This window comes from Thalassophryne amazonica, chromosome 6 (genome assembly GCF_902500255.1).
Source record: "Thalassophryne amazonica chromosome 6, fThaAma1.1, whole genome shotgun sequence".
Classification (NCBI taxonomy): Eukaryota; Metazoa; Chordata; class Actinopteri; order Batrachoidiformes; family Batrachoididae; genus Thalassophryne; species Thalassophryne amazonica.
In genome coordinates this window covers 39,919,889-39,942,550 of record NC_047108.1, presented here as the reverse complement: position 1 = coordinate 39,942,550, position 22,662 = coordinate 39,919,889, and the positions used below count along the sequence as shown (strand labels likewise).

Genomic DNA, 22,662 nt, shown 5'->3' with positions numbered 1-22,662 from the left:
AGAGATTCCAAAATTCAAACATTTCCGTGCGGGTGGTGATGGGGGTAATTTCGGGTTACAGGTTTTTTTGTTTTTTACCACTTTCATAGCTGAATATGTCAATCGTGATTCACGTTTGTGCGGATTAAAGTCACTAACTGCGACTCCTGTCTTGTTAGAAAGAAACGAGAATCGTCCTCCGTTCTGTTCACACACCTCCAAACGCTGTGCGGCTCTCTGCTGAGTCAAGTTAGAATGATCGAGTCCAGTTGGAATTAATAACTTCAAAGCAAAACATTTAAACAAACGTTAAACTCAAATGACACCTCTTTCCAAAACAAGCACCAAAATTGGAACACATACACCTTAGACATTACTCTTTTGTAAAAGCACATTAGCCACCTAAATTTTCAATAGGCAGACAGGTAGGGGTCAATTGAAGAATTACACAGGGGTCAAAATTTAAAAATGCTCCAATCATGTTGAAAACTATACCACATTATTTGTCTGATCATGAAGATTCCAAAAGGGTAGTTTGGACTATCTATGACTGAATATTAGGGAGTCATGGGATAAAAACAGCATGAAGGGTGACAAAGGTCAATTTCAGTTTGTACAGGGGTCAAAAATTAAAGTTGCTCCAATTTTGGTAAAAAGTGGTGCAAAGTATTGGTTGTGTTGACAGGATTAACAAATCGAATAGTTTTGACTGTGTTGAATGCTTGGTCTATAAGGTAAAGGTCAAACAATGTTGACATCCACTGGATTCTATGGCATGTGACATATGTTACCCCGTAACATGACAACTAGCATGACACATGGTATAAACCATTCTTTTTTTAAAACCCTATTAACTCAGCCAATAATTTGCATAATGTTTTACAATAATAGAAGCAACTTTAACTTCTGACTCCTGTACAAACAGAAACTGACCTTTGTCACCATTCTTGCTGTTTTTAACCCCATCACATTCAATCATAGAAAGTCCAAACTATACCTTTTTGCAATAGTTATAATCAGACACATAATGTGGTATAGCTTTCAATATGATAGGAATATTTTTTTTTTTTTGACCCCTATTTGGCCCCCAGTTGAAAATTCAAATGGCTAATGTAATTTGATTAAAATATAAACGAAAAGGTATACACAGTCAAATTTTGGTGCTTGTAACCAGATCTAAACAATTCCTCTGCAAATATTCTGTTATCTGCTGCACCATGGGCACGCCAACTTCACGCACCAATCAGCGATGACCGCGCACTCTTCACACACCAATCAGTGATGGCCGTGCACTCGGCTATCACTGCATTGTAGACATTTGCTTTCAATTTGAGTTAAGGAAGATAATTTTAGAAAAAAAAAATGTATTTGAAATGGAATAAACAAAATAAAATGTGTGAAATACCAAGTGTTGCAATACTTTTGAGGGCAATTGAGAAACAGTGAGGAGCAGCTCGTACATTTCATATATAGTGCAGCAGATAAGAGAATATTTATAGTGGAATCCTGCAAATGGTGATACAAGCATCAAATTTTGCACAATTAATCCATAGACATGAACTCTTTCGAAAAAAAACTGATTGGCCACTTGAATTTTCAATAGGCAGCCAGGTAGGGGTCAATTGAAGAATTACACAGGGGTCAAAATTAAAAAATGCTCCAATCATATAGAAAATTACACATTTGCCTGATCATAAAGATTCGAAAAAAGGTATAGTATGGACTATCTGTGACTGAATGCTATGGAGTTATGAGGTAAAAGCAGCAAGAATGTTGACAAAGGTCAGTTTCAGTTTGTACAGGGGTCAAATGTTAAAGCTGCTCCATTAATTTTGCTCCAGTTGTATTTGTGCTGAATTTGATGTATGATGTATCACCATTTGAAGGACTATTTCAGTTGTCTGCTGCACTAATAAGCCAACAGAGCATGAACCAGCTGCTGTCTATTAGCTTAAACATGTGTACATAAGGCAACCTGAATCAGGGGCGTCGGACTGGGGGGGTAAAGGGTACTATGTACCAAAGGCCCAGAGCATGGGGGGGCCCACAAAAACTGGCATTAAATGCATTTTTGTGTTGCATGTTATTAATGTTCATACAATTCATGTTGTAAAAGAATAAAATTAGAATGAATGTATAAATGTTGCGAAACACAATTCTGCTCTAACAATAATATTGAAAGATCTCTGAGGGCCCTTCCCACCCCTGCACAGTTGTACAATGGTTTAGTCCAGGCACACAGGCTGTACTCTGCCCCCCACACACACATTCCAAACGGGATCTCAAAGAAAGAGGAGGTGTTTAGTAGAGTTGAAACTAATTGATTTAATTGATTATCGAAAACAGTTGTCAACTAATTTAGTCATCGATTAGTTAAATAACTTGTTTTACTGCAAATGTTTCGTTTCTTCCATATAAATCAACCAGCACAGCTTTGCTTTGAACCTTGAACCAATCGAAGCAATGATTCGCAGATCAAAGCAGTGCTTCGATCTGCTGCTTTGTTGATACATTCATTTTTTTTATTCCACTTTATCTTAATTTTTCCCCACTAAAACCCAAACAGCATATGTCTGTGAGTAATGTTTACCTTTTTATGTTAATCCGACCTGTTATGGTCTTCTGAAACAGTTGATAGATGTATTTTATAACTTAAAAATGGGGTCAATGCTAATGTGTTAGCATGTCTATGACGTTTTCAATGCTAAAGTTAGCATTAAGCTGTTGCAGCTGTCAGCACATTTGTGTGCTAAAAAAGTCAGATGTATTACAAATTGTAATATGTTTTAATTTATTTTTTATTTATATATTAGTAATAATAGCAACAACAATAATAGTAATAATAACCAGTAATGCTACAATACAATTTTAGAGAAAGAAACAAAAGAACCTGATTAAACACAACAGAAAGGATAAATCCAATTAACAATGAACATAAATAAATAAATATAGAAAGAAATAACTGTTTCCTGTGAACACAATGACTCTTAAACCTCCACTTCACCCCTGTTTTAAGTTTAATGACAATTTGTTTCGGTCAAACCACATCTCCAGGTATGTTTCTGATGAGAACATAACTTTCTTACAAGCTCAAACGCTGATGTTGTGTGATAAAGGCCTTTTAATAACTCACTTAAAGAAATAATGACAAAACTCACATGTAAGTAAAAAAAAACAAAAACAAAAACGATTAATCTAAAAATAATCGACCGATGAATTGATTACTAAAAATAATCATTTGTTGCAGCCCTAGTGTTTAGGCTGAAATAAAATGTCTTTCCTAAAAAAAAAAAAAATCAAAGTCCGGATTTCAAAAAAGAAGAGAAAAAAGGACAGGGAAAGAAAACTAAATGAGGGAAAGCAGCTGCTAACCAAATTCTTTGAAAAGAGAGGTGAGCTTGAAAGCTAGCTATATTGAGTTGGGGGGTCTGGGGGACCAAATTGCACCATTTTCTAGAAAAATGGTGCAATTTGGTACATTCCTGTGCATTTTAACAGACGGGAATGTACCAAATTTGGTCCCCCAGAGCTGCCAACTCAATATTGCTCCCCCAACATTAAAAGGGGTTAATAAAAAAAGAACATAGTGTGTGTGTGTGTGGGGGGGGGGGGGTGTCCAAAATGGCTAGTACCTAGGGCGCAGAATTTGGTGCTACGCCCCTGACCCGAATTGAAGAAGAAATGTTGCTTTTAACAACCTGGACCTCATTTCTGGCATAAAATATGTTTGTTTACTCACCATTAGAAGTCTATAGTTCAAACGACATGTTCAGTTAAAATCTGGAGCAAACATTTTTCTTGTGCTACTAAGGTGGAAGAGAACTTTTGTGGTACACAGCACAAACTACTGGACAGGAGGAACCTAGCAGTCAATGTGACTAACTAAATAAAAATTCAGGTCTTTCAGCCAGACGTGTGGTGCTGTGACATGTCAATCATCTTTGTCCAATCATATTTCTTTCTTTCTTTCTTTAATATTTATTTCATTCATTTAAAAGAAAAAACAGAAAAGCAGAAACAAAGCACAACATCAGAATGAAAAGGAGCAGAAAGAAGAACAAGCCTTATGATTTCTGCCCCTTTTAACAATTTCAGAGACATCCAGTGAAACCCCAGCCTCCACTCGAGCTCTACCAATGCCAGGAAGTTCCACATTTCCTGTTTCAAAGTTAATAATAAATTGGCACATCCTGTTTGAGTGTGAGCTTGCCACTGAGTTCCCGCGAGATTCCTTGGGATCTCGTCTGTCAATCCAGAAAGTGTTTGATATTTGAACATTTCCTGTTTTACTGTGGATTTGAAAATTGGCACTGTTTAGGATGCCCTGTACCATGAGCGAGCTTCGCGCCACTGCACGGCGCTTCGCTCTTATTAATCACTTCTACCTCTGCCATTTTTTGCTTTTTTAAATGCACATCAGTGAAATTTTCACATAGTCTGTTCATATCAGTATTTATGCATTCACTTAAACATTTTAATCTCCTTTCTTTAATGTAAATTAATTGTTTTGCAGTGCCACTATTGTAAGATGCAGTATTGTGTATGCTATAATATTATACTACTGTACTACTATATGCTTTTTGCTGCTGGGATCAATAAAGTTTATCTTATTCTATGTGTGTCACCACTGTCTGAAGTTTCACTGAAACTGACAGCTTAGGAAGAGAGGCGCTTCCAGCGGATGGACCATTTTAGGTTGAAAAAAATTGCATTGAATAAACAATGTACACATTTTATCTTGGGGATATATTTTTAACAAGTTGCATTTCTTGTACTTAGTCTAAGCTGAAAAGGGTGAAACTCAGAAGAAAGCTTTGCCTTTCTTTCAAAAACAAATGATGTAACTATAACCTATGTTTATAGATGCCATTAGGTACCTGTGACTGTTTGAAGACATCTCTGGCGACGGCATCGAGGTTTCCCAGGTCTTTGATGGAGGAGACGTATTCTGAGACGGCCTTGATCACCACCTCACAGGGTGGTAGCACCAACTGATGGGCACGTACCTACACCAATCAAATTAACATAAATAAAATTAACACTATTGTTTCTTTACTTTCCAAAGATTTGTTTTCTAAAATTTCTAGATTCTTTTCTGGAAATAGTGTGTTTTGCTGAAAAGAGACCATTTCACTACCTATTTGGAGTTACTTTCTGTGTAAAAAGAATGATCACGTGTATAGTTGCATGCAAAGGTTTGGGCACCCCCGATTATTTTCATGATTTTCCTTTATAAATCATTGGTTGTCTGGATCAGAAATTTCTGTTAAATACGAGGTCTGTTAGAAAAGTATCTGACCTTTTTATTTTTTTCAAAAACCATATGGATTTGAATCACGTGTGATTGCATCAGCCAAACTTGAACCTTTGTGTGCATGCGTGAGTTTTTTCACGCATGTTTTTTTATTGCGAATAAATGTCTGAATGATTTGGAGCTTTGCTGCATCAATTTTTTTCCAGAAACTGTGAGAGACCTCCAGTTGGACACCGTTCGGAAAATCAATATGGCTTTCAGGGACGATTTTATGGGGATTACACAGATTAAGGAGTGATCCAGACGGTTTAAAGACCGCCCACAACTGCTGAGAGCGCACCGCGCTCCGAGCGCCAATCGACAGGCTCAAACCCCGCTGAAACAACCAGATCATTTCCAACGTGAAGGCTTTGTTGATCCGGGACGTCGTCTGACTTTCACAAAAAGGCAGAAGGCGTGGACATCAGCACTTTTTCGGCACATTCCACTGTTACAGGAGTTTTTTTTCATGGAAAGAAAAGCAGAGGGATGCGCCACGGAGCCGTTCATGACAGCACAAAACCACCTCCGTGTTGGTCTCACAGGACGGCTTTCAGGTAGATTTCAGACAGCTGTCGGTTGCTTTTCAGTCGAGTGATTATCTGAGAAACTGAGCATGAGCTGGACATGCCCCAACATGTCCTGTGAGGCTTCATCACAGCGTTGCTTTGCGCCATGCGGCTCCACCGCAACGCGCAGAACTCCTCCGCAAGTCTGTCTCAATGTGCCCAAAAGGTGCTGATGTCCACGTCTTTTCACAATTCCTGTGCTAGTCAGACGACATACCGGATCAAGACAGCGTCCAGTTTAGAAATGAACGGCACATTCCACTGTTACAGGAGTTTTTGTCATGGAAAGAGGAGCGGAATTCTGTGCTGGTCGGCTGATCGGCGCTGGTTAAAGGGGGAGGTGATGGTCTAGTGGTTAAGGTGTTGGGCTTGAGTCCAGAAGATCATGGGTTCAAATCCCCGCCTGACTGGAAAATCACTAAGGGCCCTTGGGCAAGGACTTTAATCCCCTATTGCTCCTTGTGTGTAGTGAGCGCCTTGTATGGCAGCACCCTGACATCGGGGTGAATGGGCCTCATGTATCAACGCTGCGTACGGCGATATTTGAGCGTATATTGGGTGTACGCCAAAACGGCTGCGCTACTTGGCATTTATCAATGTGGTCGTTGGCGTATGCTGCGCTGAAAATATACACCAGGTCGAGAGGTGGCGTAAATTATACACCAAAATGAACCAGCGCTGGAATCCACATAAAAATGAAGATGATCAACATGATAAACAGTGCCATTATACAAATTAATGCATATGTTACATAAATAACACTTTCCTGATTATACTACATAATAATCAATACAAATCCCGCCTTTGTGGGATTGTTATGGAGCACGATCCGTGGTCACAGCGCTGACAGGAAGGAAAGCGCTGCTCGCCTTTTTCTCCAGACTTCGAGCCTGGAGCCAGAGCAGCGCTGAGCTTAACTTCATGTGGTGTGATCGTTTTAGACAATGAAATTGATAATAACAACTGTAGTTCCGTCATTCCCTTAATTCGCCCGTGCTGCAACCAGGTTTTGTCGTCTCCATTCGGTTGTCACAATAAAATAAATACAGAAATACATTTAAAAAATAAAGAAATCTGACAGATTAGGCGTGTCTTATTAATTGAGCGAGCAAATATCCACATGTCAAGAATTATTGACATGTGAAAAGAGAATACAGTGGTCCCTCGCTATAACGCCGTTCACCTGTCGTGGCCTCGGAGTCTCGTGGAGTATTTAGTCCAATTTTGCAAGCCTTTTTTTTTTTTTTTTTTTTTTTTTTACAGTGTTCTGTGTTCTGCGTATCTGTTTATAAGAATCTTGTCGCCCAGAAGTAAAAAGAGCGCCAACAACTACTCATAACTGTGTTTGTCACACGGAAACACACACCTGCAGCCAGGTGTGAGTGGGAAAAGGCGCGGCGCCAGGACGCAGAGGCCCGATCTGTGAAATACTGGTGAGTCACTATTAATAATTTCTTATGTGTCCGACCTCGTTCGTTGATCGTTAAAATTAATTCGTTAGTTCTAAATGCCATCATAATTATTTGTAGGAAAACGTTCTATTTTTATTTCTCAAACAAATGTTTGGGCCTGAAAACAGTTTGGTATTATTTTCCTACTAAGGTTTGAACTTTGAGAGTGTTTACATACAAGAGAAAAGTGAGAAAATGTTCATGCCTGATTGAGAAAGTGTATAAACTGTGTAGTGAGGGGTTTTACAGCTTTGAAACGTCTATAATAATTGTAAAAAATAACGCTGACTACGTCGCGGTTTCGCATGTTACGGGCTATTTTTTAGAACGTAACTCCAGCGATTAATGAGGGACCACTGTAACACTTTATTGATTACATACTACAAAACAATTGATACGACGGCCACTTTTGACGCTCTATTGGCACGCGTCGTGATTGGTGGAGTTCTTTTTCATTGCCGTCTTCCATGTCGTAAAATGAGGGTGTGTCTGAAGCGGAGTCTGAATATTTATGGGCGTGTTTATTATAATTACGATCGTTTCCACCCGCGGCATCAAGATCACGTCAGGCGTACGCCAGAAATGGGCAGGTGCGTACTGCTTGATACATGTCACGGTGACTTTGGTGTATTTCAAGTTTACGCCGTAAATTTACGCCACAAGTGCGCAACATTAATACATGAGGCCCAATGTGAGGCATAATTGTAAAGCGCTTTGAGCGTCTGATACAGATGGAAAAACGCTATATAAATGCAGTCCATTTACCATTTACAATTTAATGCTGAGGGTCACATGGATTCCAGTCAATATCAGCAGATTCTTGAAAACAATGTTCATGAATCAGTGACAAAGTTGAAGTTGCACCGGCGCTGGATCTTTCAACAAGACGACCCTAAATACTGCTCAAAATCTACTAAGGCATTCATGCAGAGAAACAAGTACAACTTTCTGGAATGGCCATCTTAGTCCCCAGACCTGAATATTATTGAAAATCTGTGGTGTGATTTTCAGCGAGCTGTCAATGCTTGGAAACCAACAAACCTGAGATGTACTGTAAAGAAGGATGGTCCAAAATACTTTTAACCAGAATCCAGACTCTTAATGGAAGCTATCGGAAGCGTTTTGAGGCTGTTATTTCTGCAAAAGGAGGATCTACTAAATATTGATGTATTTTTTTCTGTTTGGGTGTCCAAATTTATGCACCTGCCTAATTTTGTTTCAAGAATTATTGCACACTTCTGTAACTCCTATAAACTTCATTTCACTTCTCAAATATCACTGTGTTTGTCTGCTATATGATATATTTAACTTAAATTGCTGATCCAAACAACCAAAGATTTATAAAAGGAAAATCATGGAAATCAGGGGTGCCCAAACATTTACATACAACTGTATGTGTTTAACAGTTTAATACTTTTTATTACTCATGGGCCTATTTAAACATCACTTAAACATTTAATCCCCTTGAAACTTGAGCATTTTTTTACCATGTTATCTCTAATCTCAAACCGCCCCTGTGGAATAATCAACCCCACTCCAAAACAGATGCTTATGACGGTTCAACATGTTAACAGAGGAAACGTGACCGTGATGAACACAGCATAGAGAATGACTAAACTATATTTTTAAAACCAAAGTATGCAACAGATTTTTAAAAAAATATTTAAGATAAATTGTAAAAATGAACATACTGTAATTTCATGAATTACACTAAAAAGGAAATTGTTTTAAATCCATGAACTCAATTTCTTAAGTAGTGTTTCATCTACTTTACTTTACACCTGGAAAAGAGGCAACTGGTCATTAGAGGGTGCCAGGGCACTGCCCCTTCAAAACACTGATAAAACAAAAAGAATATACGTCATTAACAAATAAACAAATAAATCCGCTCAGAGTATGCAACTGCCTGTCAGTGTCGGTATGCATTTATATGTGTTCCAACATTTCACTTCAGCATTTTTCATTTTATTTTGGGTAGTGAGTTAAGCCCACTTCCTGCATGGTTCATATGAAAGTTTGTGGAAGGTTGTAAACTTTTCACAATCATGTGAACAGAGGCTGAGCTTTAATTTAAGCACCAAATGTTCCCTCAATGCTTGATGCATGGGAACGTTCCCTCACTCCTTTTATCCTTATCAGCCTTACATATATCTGTCAGTATTCATTTTTACCATGAGACAGTGACTTAGGTGGCCCCTGAAGAGGAAAAAAACAAAACAAACAAAAAAAAAAAACTGAAATTTTTTTCATGATATTGGGACTGCTGCTCCTACTGAGGGGTCTGGGGACCTCCCAGAGAAACCCGTGAAATATTACATGCAATGTGCTGCAATTAATAAGCTAAATGAGAGCTATTTTTCAGTCCCATTTTAGTCACAGAAAGCATATTTTCCCATATTGGCAAGATGACAGAGCTATTAATACACAGTCTGTCACATGGATTAGAATACAGTATTGCTACCATTTCATAAAACCAAATATTTGCATTGGACTGTTACTGCTCTCTCTCTACATTTATGTAAACATTCAACTTCAGCAATTTGTGTTTTTATAACAACTGATAGTGTCTTAACATGAACAAAAATGAAATTTGATATAAGTAAAGCTGCACCTACTGTTCATTAAGTCACCAATGTCATGTTTAGTTCTCAGGAACACTGATTTTAGATATACAGTCTATGGTTTAAATTTGTTTCTTAATCCCTTATATAAATGGAAAACGTAATAACAGATTTTTTTTTTCCATGCAGTGATGACATCAGAATTTCTGGGATACTGACAATTTATGTTGTGCAAAACAACACACAAATGTTTTTCACATCAAAATCTGACTTCTACAAGGATGTTAAATGTTTATTATATTTGTTCCCATATGAATATTATCACACCCATGTAACAGAAGAAACATTTGAAAAATGTCAAATGACAGTGAATTCAGTCTAAAACGTGATATAATAAGATCAAAGACTTACCAAGAGTGTTAGCTCTTTTTGTGTAAACAATGATTTAAAATGTTTTGGTTCTTTGTTGCTCAAAACAGCCCATTTGAATTTATACCTGAAATTGTCTCTCTGCAACAAAACAATGCTTACTTACACACACACACACACACACACACACACACACACACACACACACACACACACACAGCATCTCTCATTTGCTGTTGTGTGGACGAGCAGCAGCATGTTACATTTATTCTTCAGCCTCAGATCAGGATGAGAAAACCTGAAACTTAATATCCACTGTGGTGTCTCTTCAGAGACAAACGTGATGGAAATTATTGGTTGAAATAAAAGGATTAATAAATGGAATAGCTTTGAATGTGTTGAATGCTTGGTCTCCAAAGGTCAAACAAGGTCGACATCCATTGGATTCTATGACGTGTGACATGTTACCCCGTAACATGATAACTAAGCATGACAGATGTTGCAAACTATTCCTTTTTAAAGTGCTATTAACTCAACCAATAATTTGCTTTTTTTTTTCTTTACCAAAATTGGAGCAACTTCAACTTTTGACCCCTGTACAAACTGAAACTGACCTGTCAGTTTTTGCTGTTTTTACCCCATAACTCCATGGAATCCATCATAGATAGTCCAAACTACACCTTTTTGGAGTCGTTATGATCAGACAAATAATGTGGTATAGTTTTCAACATGACTGGAGCATTTTTAAATTTTGACCCTTGTGTAATTCTTTATTGACCCCTGTAGCTCAGAGGTCAGCTCCAGGATGGCTCCATATCTGAAAATAACAGTTAATTTAGAATATGTGTGCCAAATTCCATGCTTTTATCACAAAATGAAACATTTTTATGGAAATTTTAGCTAAGCTGCACCACTATAGTATTCAGTGGCTTGGAAATATTCATATATCCAACCCCTCACTTGTCTCAAAAATTACAGTAAAAGACATGATTTCATCCTCATGTTTAGAACAAATTGCCCTGCCTCTTTTTTGGGAATGATGTTTCTTAAGAAATTAAATTTACCAAACAAAACATGAAGGGAATGGAAAGGAACTGTACAAAACTTTGGAAGCACATGGTACCTTAAGAGAAGCCAGTGGGTGTTCTGGTCCCAAGAGACTCCAGTGGAACGCAGCCAGGTCCTCATCGGGCAGAATATGATTTCCTGCAAGCCAGAATGTATTTCAAATCTCAGATGCCATAAACAATATTCATTTTCTATACTCGCTTATTCCAATTAAAGTTCACCGGAGGATCTGGAGCCCATCCCAGCACTCACTGGGCAAAAGGTAGAGTTGAACTTGAATGTTTTCAGAGGTGGGAGGAAGCCAGAGTACCAGGAGGCAACCCACACAAACACAGCACAGAAAGGAACAGGTCGGAAGCAAACCTGGGACATTATTGCTGTGAGGCAACAGTGCTCACCGCTAAGCCACAGAGCTCTTCAACCGACAAAATAAACTGTCAAACTTAAAATTTAGTGTAACCCTGCCGGCTTCCCTGCAAAACAGAAAAAACTAAGACATCTTATTTTGTGTGAGCCGTTCCTCACCCAGCAAAGCAGCGAAGCAGGGCAGGTGCTGTGTCTTAAGCCCAAGCTGCCTCGCGGCCTCAGAGAGCAGGTACTGGTGTGTGGTCAGGTTCTTGCCATTCCAGCTCAGCTTGAGTGCATGTGAAGAAAAGTAGGCAGGTACATTGCAGAGGGCAAACTCAGAATCCTGAGCAATTAGGCCAGCAAATCCATAGTCTCTATAGAGAGATAGCACTTCCTGATGGTGGTCCTCTAACGTCTGTACAACCTGGAGATGCACAGGGTAGAAAAACATGCAGTTTGATGAAAAACTTTGCTTGTACTCTGAAGCATGCAGTGTGCTTATAAATACAGCTTTATATGCTACACGAAATCTGGTTTGCCATGTGCCATATTATTGCAATATACTGAGCAACCAATATGTGCATGCGGCTTACCCATTTGTTGTTATGCTCAACAATATTATACCCATGTATTTTATCTTTAAGTTAATTTTACTGCTGAAATAAACCCAATCAAAATAGTATATTCAATCCTTAATTTGAAGTTTAGTCATTACTCTCTCTTTGAGCCAAATAAATGAGGCCCAATTCATGGCAAAAGAAGGATGTTCAACACAAATTGAACATCTCTGCTTTTTGACAATCTATTTGATTCAGGTGTCTGTTAGGAGTTGACTGGCTGTGCACTTGAATTAGCAAATCAGCTTGTGGCAGAAGAGATGGAAAATGTGCAGGTTCATGGATCCTTGAGGAGTGAATCGAGAACCCCCTGCCCTAGGGGATAGAGTAGATTGTCTTTGCCAGAAAACAACAGAAAAAAAAGCCTGCAGTACTGACTGCAGAATTTAAATATAAAATTCATAATTTCATTTGGATGCACAATCCTGAACTGTTCAGCGGGCGACAGCACAGCACATATTCCTTTTCATCAAAATCTGATTTCAAAGAATTCAAAACAAACTGAAAAAGTCACACGGCAGGGAATGATTCCAAACCAAGAACTAATGACGCGTTCACACCAGGCGCGACGCGAGCGACTGCAGCCACAGGTTGCCATGTAATCCCTATGTGAGGACGCGTTTTGCCGCCAAACCGCGCAGCGCAACGCGATGGACGCAAGTGAAGCGATGCGAGTGAAGCGATTTTGAGCGTTTTGCGCGTTTGTGGCGCGATATTGCGTCGCGTCACTTCGCGTTGCCCTCCTCCCCAAGTTCAAAAATCTGAACTTTTTTGTCTCGTCGCGCCGCGATGACCAATCAGGGACTGAATATGTAGTGACGTGGAGATGTCTGGAGTTTGACCGAAGATGTGAACATGTCCTGTATCTGGTAGCAGCCTGTGAGCAGGACTTATGTCTCTTTTGTCCTTTATTTCACAATCATGACAGTTTTTGGAGCGAACAGCAGCACCACAGCAGCGGGGAGCGGAGTTTCTTTTTATTTTTATTTTACGTGCACGCGCGAATCGTCCTGGAGATTATTTTACTTATTAACTACACAGCTGTATAATAAAACAAATGGTGACTGGTTTCTAAACACAATTATGACAGAGTTTTTGAAGCGAGCAGCAGCCCTACTTGCAGCAGCGGGAGTGGAGATTTTTCCTTTTCTGTCTTCTTTACGTGCGCGCGCGAGCGAATCGTCTGAAGAGAATATTTTATTAATTAATTACACAGATGTAAACAAATGGTGACTGGTTTCTAAACACAATTATGACAGTTTTTTGGGGGAAGAGCGAGGAGCAGCAAGCAGGGGAGTTTTTTTTTTTTGTTTTTTTTTTACATGTGCGCGCGCGAACGGGACAGTTGATCCTCAAACTGGGTCCCGCAGAGGTGGAAGGAGCGCTGAAAGCGGCCGTCACCCAGACACAGCTCCTGCAGCAAATAATGATACTCTCTGTATTGGGAGCTTTCCACAGCAACTCGCTCCGTGTGATCAAGGTCCGTCATGTTAGCTTGACTGACAACCGGAGCCGGCGGGCGGAATGGAAGCTCCTCCTATTTGATGACGCACCGGGGCGAATTTTCGCAGTGAAAGTCCACCCAAGCAGCGCGACACACTGGGCGAAGGAGGCGTGTCCGTCGCCTGGCGACCCACGTGAATTTGTAGCGTCTGATCGCGCCCGGTGTGAACACGGCATTAGAATGGAAAATTTCCTGGCAGAACAAGCACCATCCAACTACCTTAATGACAGAGGGGTTAAAGCTGCACCACAGAATTTTCGATGACAACTAATCTTGAGATTTGAAATTACAATCAAGCCGTCAACACAGTGATGTGAGTGACCATAGGGGGAAGAAAAAAAAAACCCTGATCATTTTTTTCATGGCATTGGGACTACTGTTCCTAGTGGGGGGTCTGAGCGATATCCCCCAGAAAATTTTTAAATATTACATGCAATTTGGTGTAACTAATAAGCTAAAAGAGAGCCATTTCTCAGTCCCCTTTTAGTCATAAAAAGCATATTTTCCCATAATGGCAAGATGACAGAACTATAATACACAGTATGTCAAATGGATTACAATATGGTGAAGGGCGCAATTTAGAACTAGAAACTGGAGGGGACAAAGTGCGAGGCCCGCAGGGCCGAAGCCCATAGGAAGGGGTTCTGGGGGCCTAAAGCGGCCCCCAGAAGCCAATGGCTTCTACAACCCCTGGCAAAAATTATGGAATCATCGGCCTCGGAGGATGTTCATTCAGTTGTTTAATTTTGTAGAAAAAAAGCAGATCACAGACATGACACAAAACTAAAGTCATTTCAAATGGCAACTTTCTGGCTTTAAGAAACACTATAAGAAATCAGCAGTCAGTAACGGTTACTTTTTTAGACCAAGCAGAGGGAAAAAATATGGAATCACTCAATTCTGAGGAAAAAGTTATGGAATCATGAAAAACAAAAGAACGCTCCAACACATCACTAGTATTTTGTTGCACCACCTCTGGCTTTTATAACAGCTTGCAGTCTCTGAGGCATGGACTTAATGAGTGACAAACAGTACTCTTCATCAATCTGGCTCCAACTTTCTCTGATTGCTGTTGCCAGATCAGCTTTGCAGGTTGGAGGCTTGTCATGGACCATTTTCTTCAACTTCCACCAAAGATTTTCAATTGGATTAAGATCTGGACTATTTGCAGGCCATGACATTGACCCTATGTGTCTTTTTGCAAGGAATGTTTTCACAGTTTTTGCTCTATGGCAAGATGCATTATCATCTTGAAAAATGATTTCATCATCCCCAAACTTCCTTTCAATTGATGGGATAAGAAAAGTGTCCTAAATATCAACGTAAACTTGTGCATTTATTGATGATGCAATGACAGCCATCTCCCCCGTGCCTTTACCTGACATGCAGCCCCATATCATCAATGACTGTGGAAATTTACATGTTCTCTTCAGGCAGTCATCTTTATAAATCTCATTGGAACGGCACCAAACAAAAGTTCCAAAATCATCACCTTGCCCAATGTAGATTCGAGATTCATCACTGAATATGACTTTCATCCAGTCATCCACAGTCCACGAAGCCCATTGTAACCTTGTTTTTTTTCTGTTTAGGTGTTAATGATGGCTTTCGTTTAGCTTTTCTGTATGTAAATCCCATTTCCTTTAGGCGGTTTCTTACAGTTCGGTCACAGACGTTGACTCCAGTTTCCTCCCATTCGTTCCTCATTTCTTTTGTTGTGCATTTTCGATTTTTGAGACATATTGCTTTAAGTTTTCTGTCTTGACGCTTTGATGTCTTCCTTGGTCTACCAGTATGTTTGCCTTTAACAACCTTCTCATGCTGTTTGTATTTGGTCCAGAGTTTAGACACAGCTGACTGTGAACAACCAACATCTTTTGCAACATTGCGTGATGATTTACCCTCTTTTAAGAGTTTGATAATCCTCTCCTTTGTTTCAATTGACATCTCTTGTGTTGGAGCCATGATTCACTTGGTGTAACAGCTCTCCAAGGTGTGATCACTCCTTTTTAGATACAGACTAACGAGCAGATCTGATTTGATGCAGGTGTTAGTTTTGGGGATGAAAATTTACAGGGTAATTCCATAATTTATTCCTCAGAACTGAGGGAGTCCATATTTTTTTCCCCTTTGCTTGGTCTAAAAAAGTAACCGTTACTGACTGCCAGAATTTTTTTTCTTGATTTCTTATAGTGTTTCTTAAAGCCAGAAAGTTGCCATTTGAAATGACTTTAGTTTTGTGTCATGTCTGTGATCTGCTTTTTTTCTACAAAATTAAACAACTGAATGAACATCCTCCGAGGCCGGTGATTCCATAATTTTTGTCAGGGGTTGTAGATGAGCTCAGATGCATTCTGAGCATCCAGAACAGTAATTTTAATGTTTTGAGAAGACCATAAAGTGGACACCATTTGACTTATGCAATTTGAAACTGTGGATATAAGTACTTTATTCTGAGAATAGCCAGCATTGATTTTATTATCATCCTGGTGTAAATAAGGTATCACCACATGTGTAGAACTCAAAAAGAATGATAGATTGAGTGTCAGTAAAAAAAAACAAAAAAAAAAAACTGCAATGTGGTAAAATGTATTCATAAATATGAAAGAACAGGCTCTTAATAATTATTAACTATTGCATACTGTATTTTTATTTCTCAAGATTTGTTTTTGCATAAGTTTGAAAAAACAGATCATAAGTTCAGGGTAAATTACTTATCATGAATATAATTTTCGAAGTGGCACTAATGACAACACTCATACTGAACATAATTTCGCTTGCATAGACTGATTTTGGAGATCAAGCAATAATTGCAGATGGGCTTTCTGAGGTCCCAGATAGCTTTTCTGATTTCTTTTTCTAACTTTCAGAATTTAGTAAATTAGCATATGGTACATTGATACTTATGTGTAGACTAGTCCCTAGAGACAACTACTTTTGGTTTCAAATCTGGGCAAATGCAGTCCCAGAAAATTCCGAAACAAGACAACAGGTGTTGTAAACAAGTCAATGCTGCTAAAAATACAAACTTGCAGAAACAAAGCTACTATTCTGACATGGTTTTACACATAAGACTGACATGGTTTGCACATAAGACTGACATAGCATGTTTCAAGTACACACATATATGTCAGAAGGTGAGGGAGACATACCATATTCTGTCCGCCCTGGTTGAAAAGGTGGGGGGGGGGGGAGCATGTCCCCCCTATCCCCCACCAAATTGCGCCAACGAATATGGTGTTATTACTATTACATAAAACCACATATTGCATTGGACTGTTACTGTTCTCTCTCTACATTTACCTAAACATCTGACTTCAACAATTTGTGCTTTTATAACAGATAGCATCTTAAAAGGAGCAAAGCAGCACCTATCAGGGTTCTCACTAGGGCTGTCACGATTAGGAATTTCTGGAGACGATTAATTGTCAGACAAATAATTGCGATTGACGAATATATTGTCTAATTTTTTTTCTTTTTTTTCCTTCTTTATATTCTACTATTGTAGTATAATTACACAACTCTGGAAGTACGTTTGGCTTCTGTGAGTGGAGAAACTGGGAATGGTGCAACATTTTTATTTTTATCTTCATTTTACATACAGTCCCAACTTTTTCTGATTTGTGGTTGTTTCTGTTGCATTTCTGAAATTGTTTCTCCTCATCAGTCACGTTTTGTGCTTAAACACTGCATTAAGCTCAAGACTGAACAAATAAATACCTTTGGAAAATAACAGCTGTTAAAGTTCAGAGTTCTCACCTGCTTTTTGTGATCTGTGCGTCTGAACATTTTTTTTTTTTTGTGGCTCAGTTCATTCATATATTCTCATTTTTTAAATATGTTTTTAAAGCTATTTGACCGTTTATTTCATCTCATGATCTCATAAATTCAGCATGCGATGCGCACATGGTGTGAACTGAACGGTAACGGCAGAATCACACCTTTAGAGAAAGTTCAGAGAGAAGTAAAGGCAGCTTCACATTTTCGTTTTGTTAATATGATCACTCGGGTTAAAATCCTCTCTCCGCTGCGCAGTGAATGTGTCGCGCCTGCATTTAGGAATCTCCCTCACCCACCCCCTCCCTCGCAGTCTGCAGCCTGTTAACTCCGCGCGCGCACACACACAGGCACAGACACCGACAGCTCCGCATTTCAGACGGCTTTTGAAGAAGACGGCACTGTTTTAATCGGCCGTCAGCCTCCATGTTATTGTCTCGCCTTAAGGCGAGAGCGAAGCTGCAGCACAATGACGTCAGATTCTGAGTCGTTTTATGCTTTGTGGATAAAATAAATAATTCACGGTAATCGCGAATATGAAAAATAATCGCGATTGATGAATACTGTAATAATTGTGACAGCCCTAGTTCTCACCAGAATTGTTTAGCAGAGTAATGGAACTGAAAAATCACCTTAAGCCTTCTCCATCAGGCATTAATGATGTGAAATTCAAGTGAACATTGTGCAAACAAGTCAAAAACATTTTGTGTGAGTTGATGCGTCAGTGCACCGCATCAGAGCACAGCTCGTCTGAACAATTATAACGGGATGTTAAATCTATCAAACACACTTTTACAGCTACTCATAAGGAATGAACATGCAACTGTTTTACCAAGCCATTAGAATATAAACATGACACATAACCTTTTTAGACGGTTCCAAATGCTTTCTCCACCTCATTCAGCATGCGCGAGTGAGGGAAAAGCTGCTGCTGGAGCGGTTCACTGTGATCCGGAAGTGATTAGAGCCATTTTCAACAGCCAACTCAGGGTTCTCCCCAGACAATGAAACAACAGTGTTGCGCCATCATACTGGTAGGACAGCGCCGCTGTACTGCACCGTGCTGTCAGATCATTTTTAATCCAGCCAGGCTGTTTGTGCTGAACGGACTGCTGCCTGCTCACTCCTCCCCCGCCGGCAACTGAGCAGAGTCACAGCGCCGCAGCTCAGAGAGTGAAAGAACAAAAACTCCATCAAAGTCTTCCAATAGAGGGTTTTCATGTGACGTATCGGTCACGTCATTTTGTGCCCCGCGGCCATTCTGGATTACAACGCGGTGGCCGCTGTGATACACTACGTGCATTTTGCAAACATTGTTGAAGCTTCAACAATGGTCAACTTTTGTGCGGTTGTCGATTGTTCAAACAGAGGTGATAAAAATGAGGCGGGTCGCTCATTTTACAGGCTACCAGCAGTTATTGTGTGTCAAGCAGCGGAGTGTTACGAGCTTTCAAAGCGACACAGACCTGGCTCAGCAGATCAGAAGGAAGCTTTAATATGACCAGAACCAAGCAGACCGCCCAGTAGAGCGCTCCAGCTACCGTCGTTGTGAAGAAGCCTCACCGTTACAGGCCCGGCACCATGGCGCTGAGAGAGATCTGCTGCTACCAGAAATCCACAGAGTTGCTGATCCGCAAGCTGCCCTTCCAGCGCCTGGTGAGAAAAATTGCTCAGGACTTCAAGACCGACCTCCGCTTTCAGAGCTCCACTGTGATGCTCTGCAGGAGGCCAGCGAGGCTGACCTGGTCGGCAGCTTCCTCCATGGTGTACAATGGCAAAGTGGAAAACACCAAAAAGTTCACAATATCGCAGTGTGACACTGTCGGCCAGTTCGTTACATCACCACGAAATTCACTATCTGGTATAAGATACGGATCCACTGAACCAACTGCTACACATCTATCACGATAAATAGCTTTATCTCGAGGGTTTAAAGCATCGTAATAACCGTACATTCTCTCCATTTTTCTATCATGCGCCAGCCTCCTTGTAATCCAGAATGGAGACGGCACCTGTCCTGCAGCAAATCGGTCACGTGATTGAAAACCCAGAATATAAAGAGCTGCTCCTGCCTGCGTAGCTAGTGAGATATTAAGGTTTTATTTTACAGATGAAAGATTTCATGTTTCCTACGTTTGCACAAATAAGCCGCAAAGATGGTGTGAGAGCAACAAGTCTCTCGTTTCCTCACAGAGAGAGGAGGAGAGAGATTGAGAAGGAAAAGTGTTAACTGCATACGCTACACGTTATAAAAAAGCAGCTAATCAATTTTTATCAACCATCATCTTCACCACACAGCCTCAGTGAAACAGTAAAGTGTGAAAAACTTATTCAGAAAGTTTTTCATCCAGGATTTCATCATTAAAAGAGCAGATGTACTGCTTTACTTCTTCTAGAATATTTTTTTCATTTCCTTTTTATTATTGTTGTTTATGTACCAATGACACCAGATAAAATTACTTGTATGTGAGAAATAAAGAAGAAGAGAAATAAATTTGAGTCTGATTTGACAATCAAATCAGCCCAGGTTTAGCTCTTGTTCAAACAAGACAATTAAGGATATATTGTTTTTATAAAGTATGCAACCCCACTCAGACATGTTAGAAAGAAAAAACTAATGGCCCAGTCACACAGCACTTAACGAAGGGCAACGAAGCCCTGACAAAACAAGAAATTTGGACTTTCGTTGACTTTCATTGGCATCGTTTAACCTTCCCGCAGCTTTGTTCATGCAGCTGGCACTTCGTCAGCATTTTTAAACTGTTGAAAAATTTGAACGAAGGGCAACGAAAACCTCAATTGGTCCATGTTTCGTTTTGTTGTTCTTGACGTTTTTTAATGGTTCGTTTAGTTTTTGTAACGTTATTGTTTAATTTGACTTCGTTGGAGCAGCTGAATGTTTTCACACAGTGCAGAAACCGTTTTGTGAGCGCTGAGGCTGCTGCTGCGTTCATGTACCGTTGGAAATTACAGGGCAAACTCAGCCTGCTTGCTTTGATGTTTTTTATCTGTGTGGGGGGGCAGCTTCACTGGGCTCAGGCACCTTACATAGGCCAGAATTAATCTTTTGTGTGGATATAATTATTTTGCCACTAGCAACTGTTGAATTTGAAACAACAAAAAAGTTGTGCAATTTCCAACGGTACTTGAATGCAGCATTAAACTCAGCCACATGGAGTGTGCAGCCAGTACATTCTGAGTGCCAGTCCCAAGCCCGGATAAATGAGAAGGGTTGCGTCAGGAAGGGCATCCGGCGTAAAACAAGCCAACCCAACTATGCAGACTAAGAATCAAATTCCCATACCGGATCGGTTGCGGCCCGGGTTAACAACGTCCGCCACTGGTGCTGTTGCCCAACAGGGTGCCGGTGGAAACTGGGCTACTGCTGGGCGAAGACGACGAAGAAGAGGAGGAGAACGTTTCCACAAACGGCGGGAGAAGAAGAAAACTAGAAGGGTGGAAATGAGAGTGGGGACTTTGAATGTTGGTAGTATGACTGGTAAAGGGAGAGAGCTGGCTGATATGATGGAGAGGAGAAAGGCAGACATATTGTGTGTGCAAGAGACGAAGTGGAAGGGAAGTAAGAGCAGGAGCATCGGCGGTGGGTACAAGTTGTTGTACCATGGTGAGGACAGGAAGAGAAATGGTGTTGGGGTCATTTTAAAGGAAGAGTACGTTAAAAGTGTGTTGGAGGTTAAGCGAGTGTCTGACAGGGTGATGAGTCCAGAGGTCCAGGAAAGCATAAGGAGAAAGAGGTTAGCGAAAATGTTTTGGGATAGTCGGAGAGATGAAGAAAGTAGACAGGAGTACAAGGAGATGCAGTGTTAGGCAAAAAGAGAAGTGGCAAAAGCAAAGGAAAAGGCATATTGCGAGCTGTACAAGAAGCTTAATAGTAAGGAAGGAGAAAAGGACTTGTACCGACTGCCAGACAAAGAGACAGAGCTGGAAAGGATGTGCAGCAGGTTAGGGTGGTAAAAGATGCACATGGTAATGTGCTGACAAGTGAGGAGTGTGTGCTGAGAAGGTGGCGGGAATATTTTGAAGAGCTGATGAATGAAGAAAAGGAGCAAGAGAAAAGGCTGGATGATGTGGTGAGAGTAAATCAGGAAGTACAAGAGATTAGTAAGGAAGAAGTGAGGGCTGCTATAACCGATGAGTGGGAGAACGAGTCTGAGCAACCAGCGGAAACAGAGGAGCGAGAGGAGACTCACGTGCAGCCAGACATCTCTGCACCTCCTCCAGTCCGGCGGAGGAAGAAGCGCGCACAATTAAACCCCGTTGCACCACATTCAGATTGATTGCTGACACCAAGTTGGCTAAAAGTCTCATTTTAGTGCTCTTCAGTGTGCTCCTGCAGGTGTTCCACCTGCTGCATGTACCTGATGTTTGGGAAAATGCGCGAGACGCGAGCCGCATGAAGCTACACATCTGGCTCTGTCCGTCTCCTCCTCTTCCTCTCTGCGCCACTCCATGGCACAGAGCACAACTACGCATGCAGTCACAAAGTTCTTCGAAAAACTGGAGCGATCTGGATGAATATGGGTGTGTGTGGAGACAATTCACCTCGTTCACAACATGACAGAATTTAACGATGCGCTGTTACGCACAATAGCGCGCAACAACGCGGAACATTATTCTTGACCGTGCGTAATGGTTCCTGATAATTCTCCAGCAACATGTCCCATTAATCGTAACGTGTGGTAACAGGTTGCAGCAGTTCCTGAGGACACCTGACGCTTCTGCCCCGAATCATCACATTCGTGATCAGTGGCCAAAAATGTATACTTCGTGGCATTCGTGACTTGTCATCATGTGTAAACGCAGCACAAAAGAACAATTAAAAACATGTAGTTGAACTGTATATAGAAAAACATAAGCTGTGTTATCTTTATTCATTCATTTTAAAGGTTAAATATGTTTTGTGGCTCTAAAGGAATTTTATTTGTGGAAGACGGGACAAAAAAAGCTCCTTTGATAGTAAAGGTTGCAGACCCCTGACCCATTCATAAAAATATTGATCATACTAGTCTGACAAGCAACAGGTATAATTGTTGCCCCCCCCCAAAAAAAAAAATTCAGATATTATAGAGCTTACACAGCAAGAATAGACAAGTGAATTAACCCTC

The 22,662-nt window shown here is 40.3% G+C and overlaps 1 protein-coding gene across 1 annotated transcript in view; it reads right to left on the bottom strand.

Annotated features, from left to right (window-relative positions):
* Positions 1-22,662, bottom strand: part of LOC117512072 (constitutive coactivator of PPAR-gamma-like protein 2) — a 112,312-nt gene that overhangs the window by 71,301 nt on the left and 18,349 nt on the right. The window contains 3 exon segments of the mRNA XM_034172029.1: positions 4,857-4,985; positions 11,346-11,428; positions 11,816-12,062. Of these exon segments, the coding sequence (XP_034027920.1) occupies positions 4,857-4,985; positions 11,346-11,428; positions 11,816-12,062 (459 nt within the window).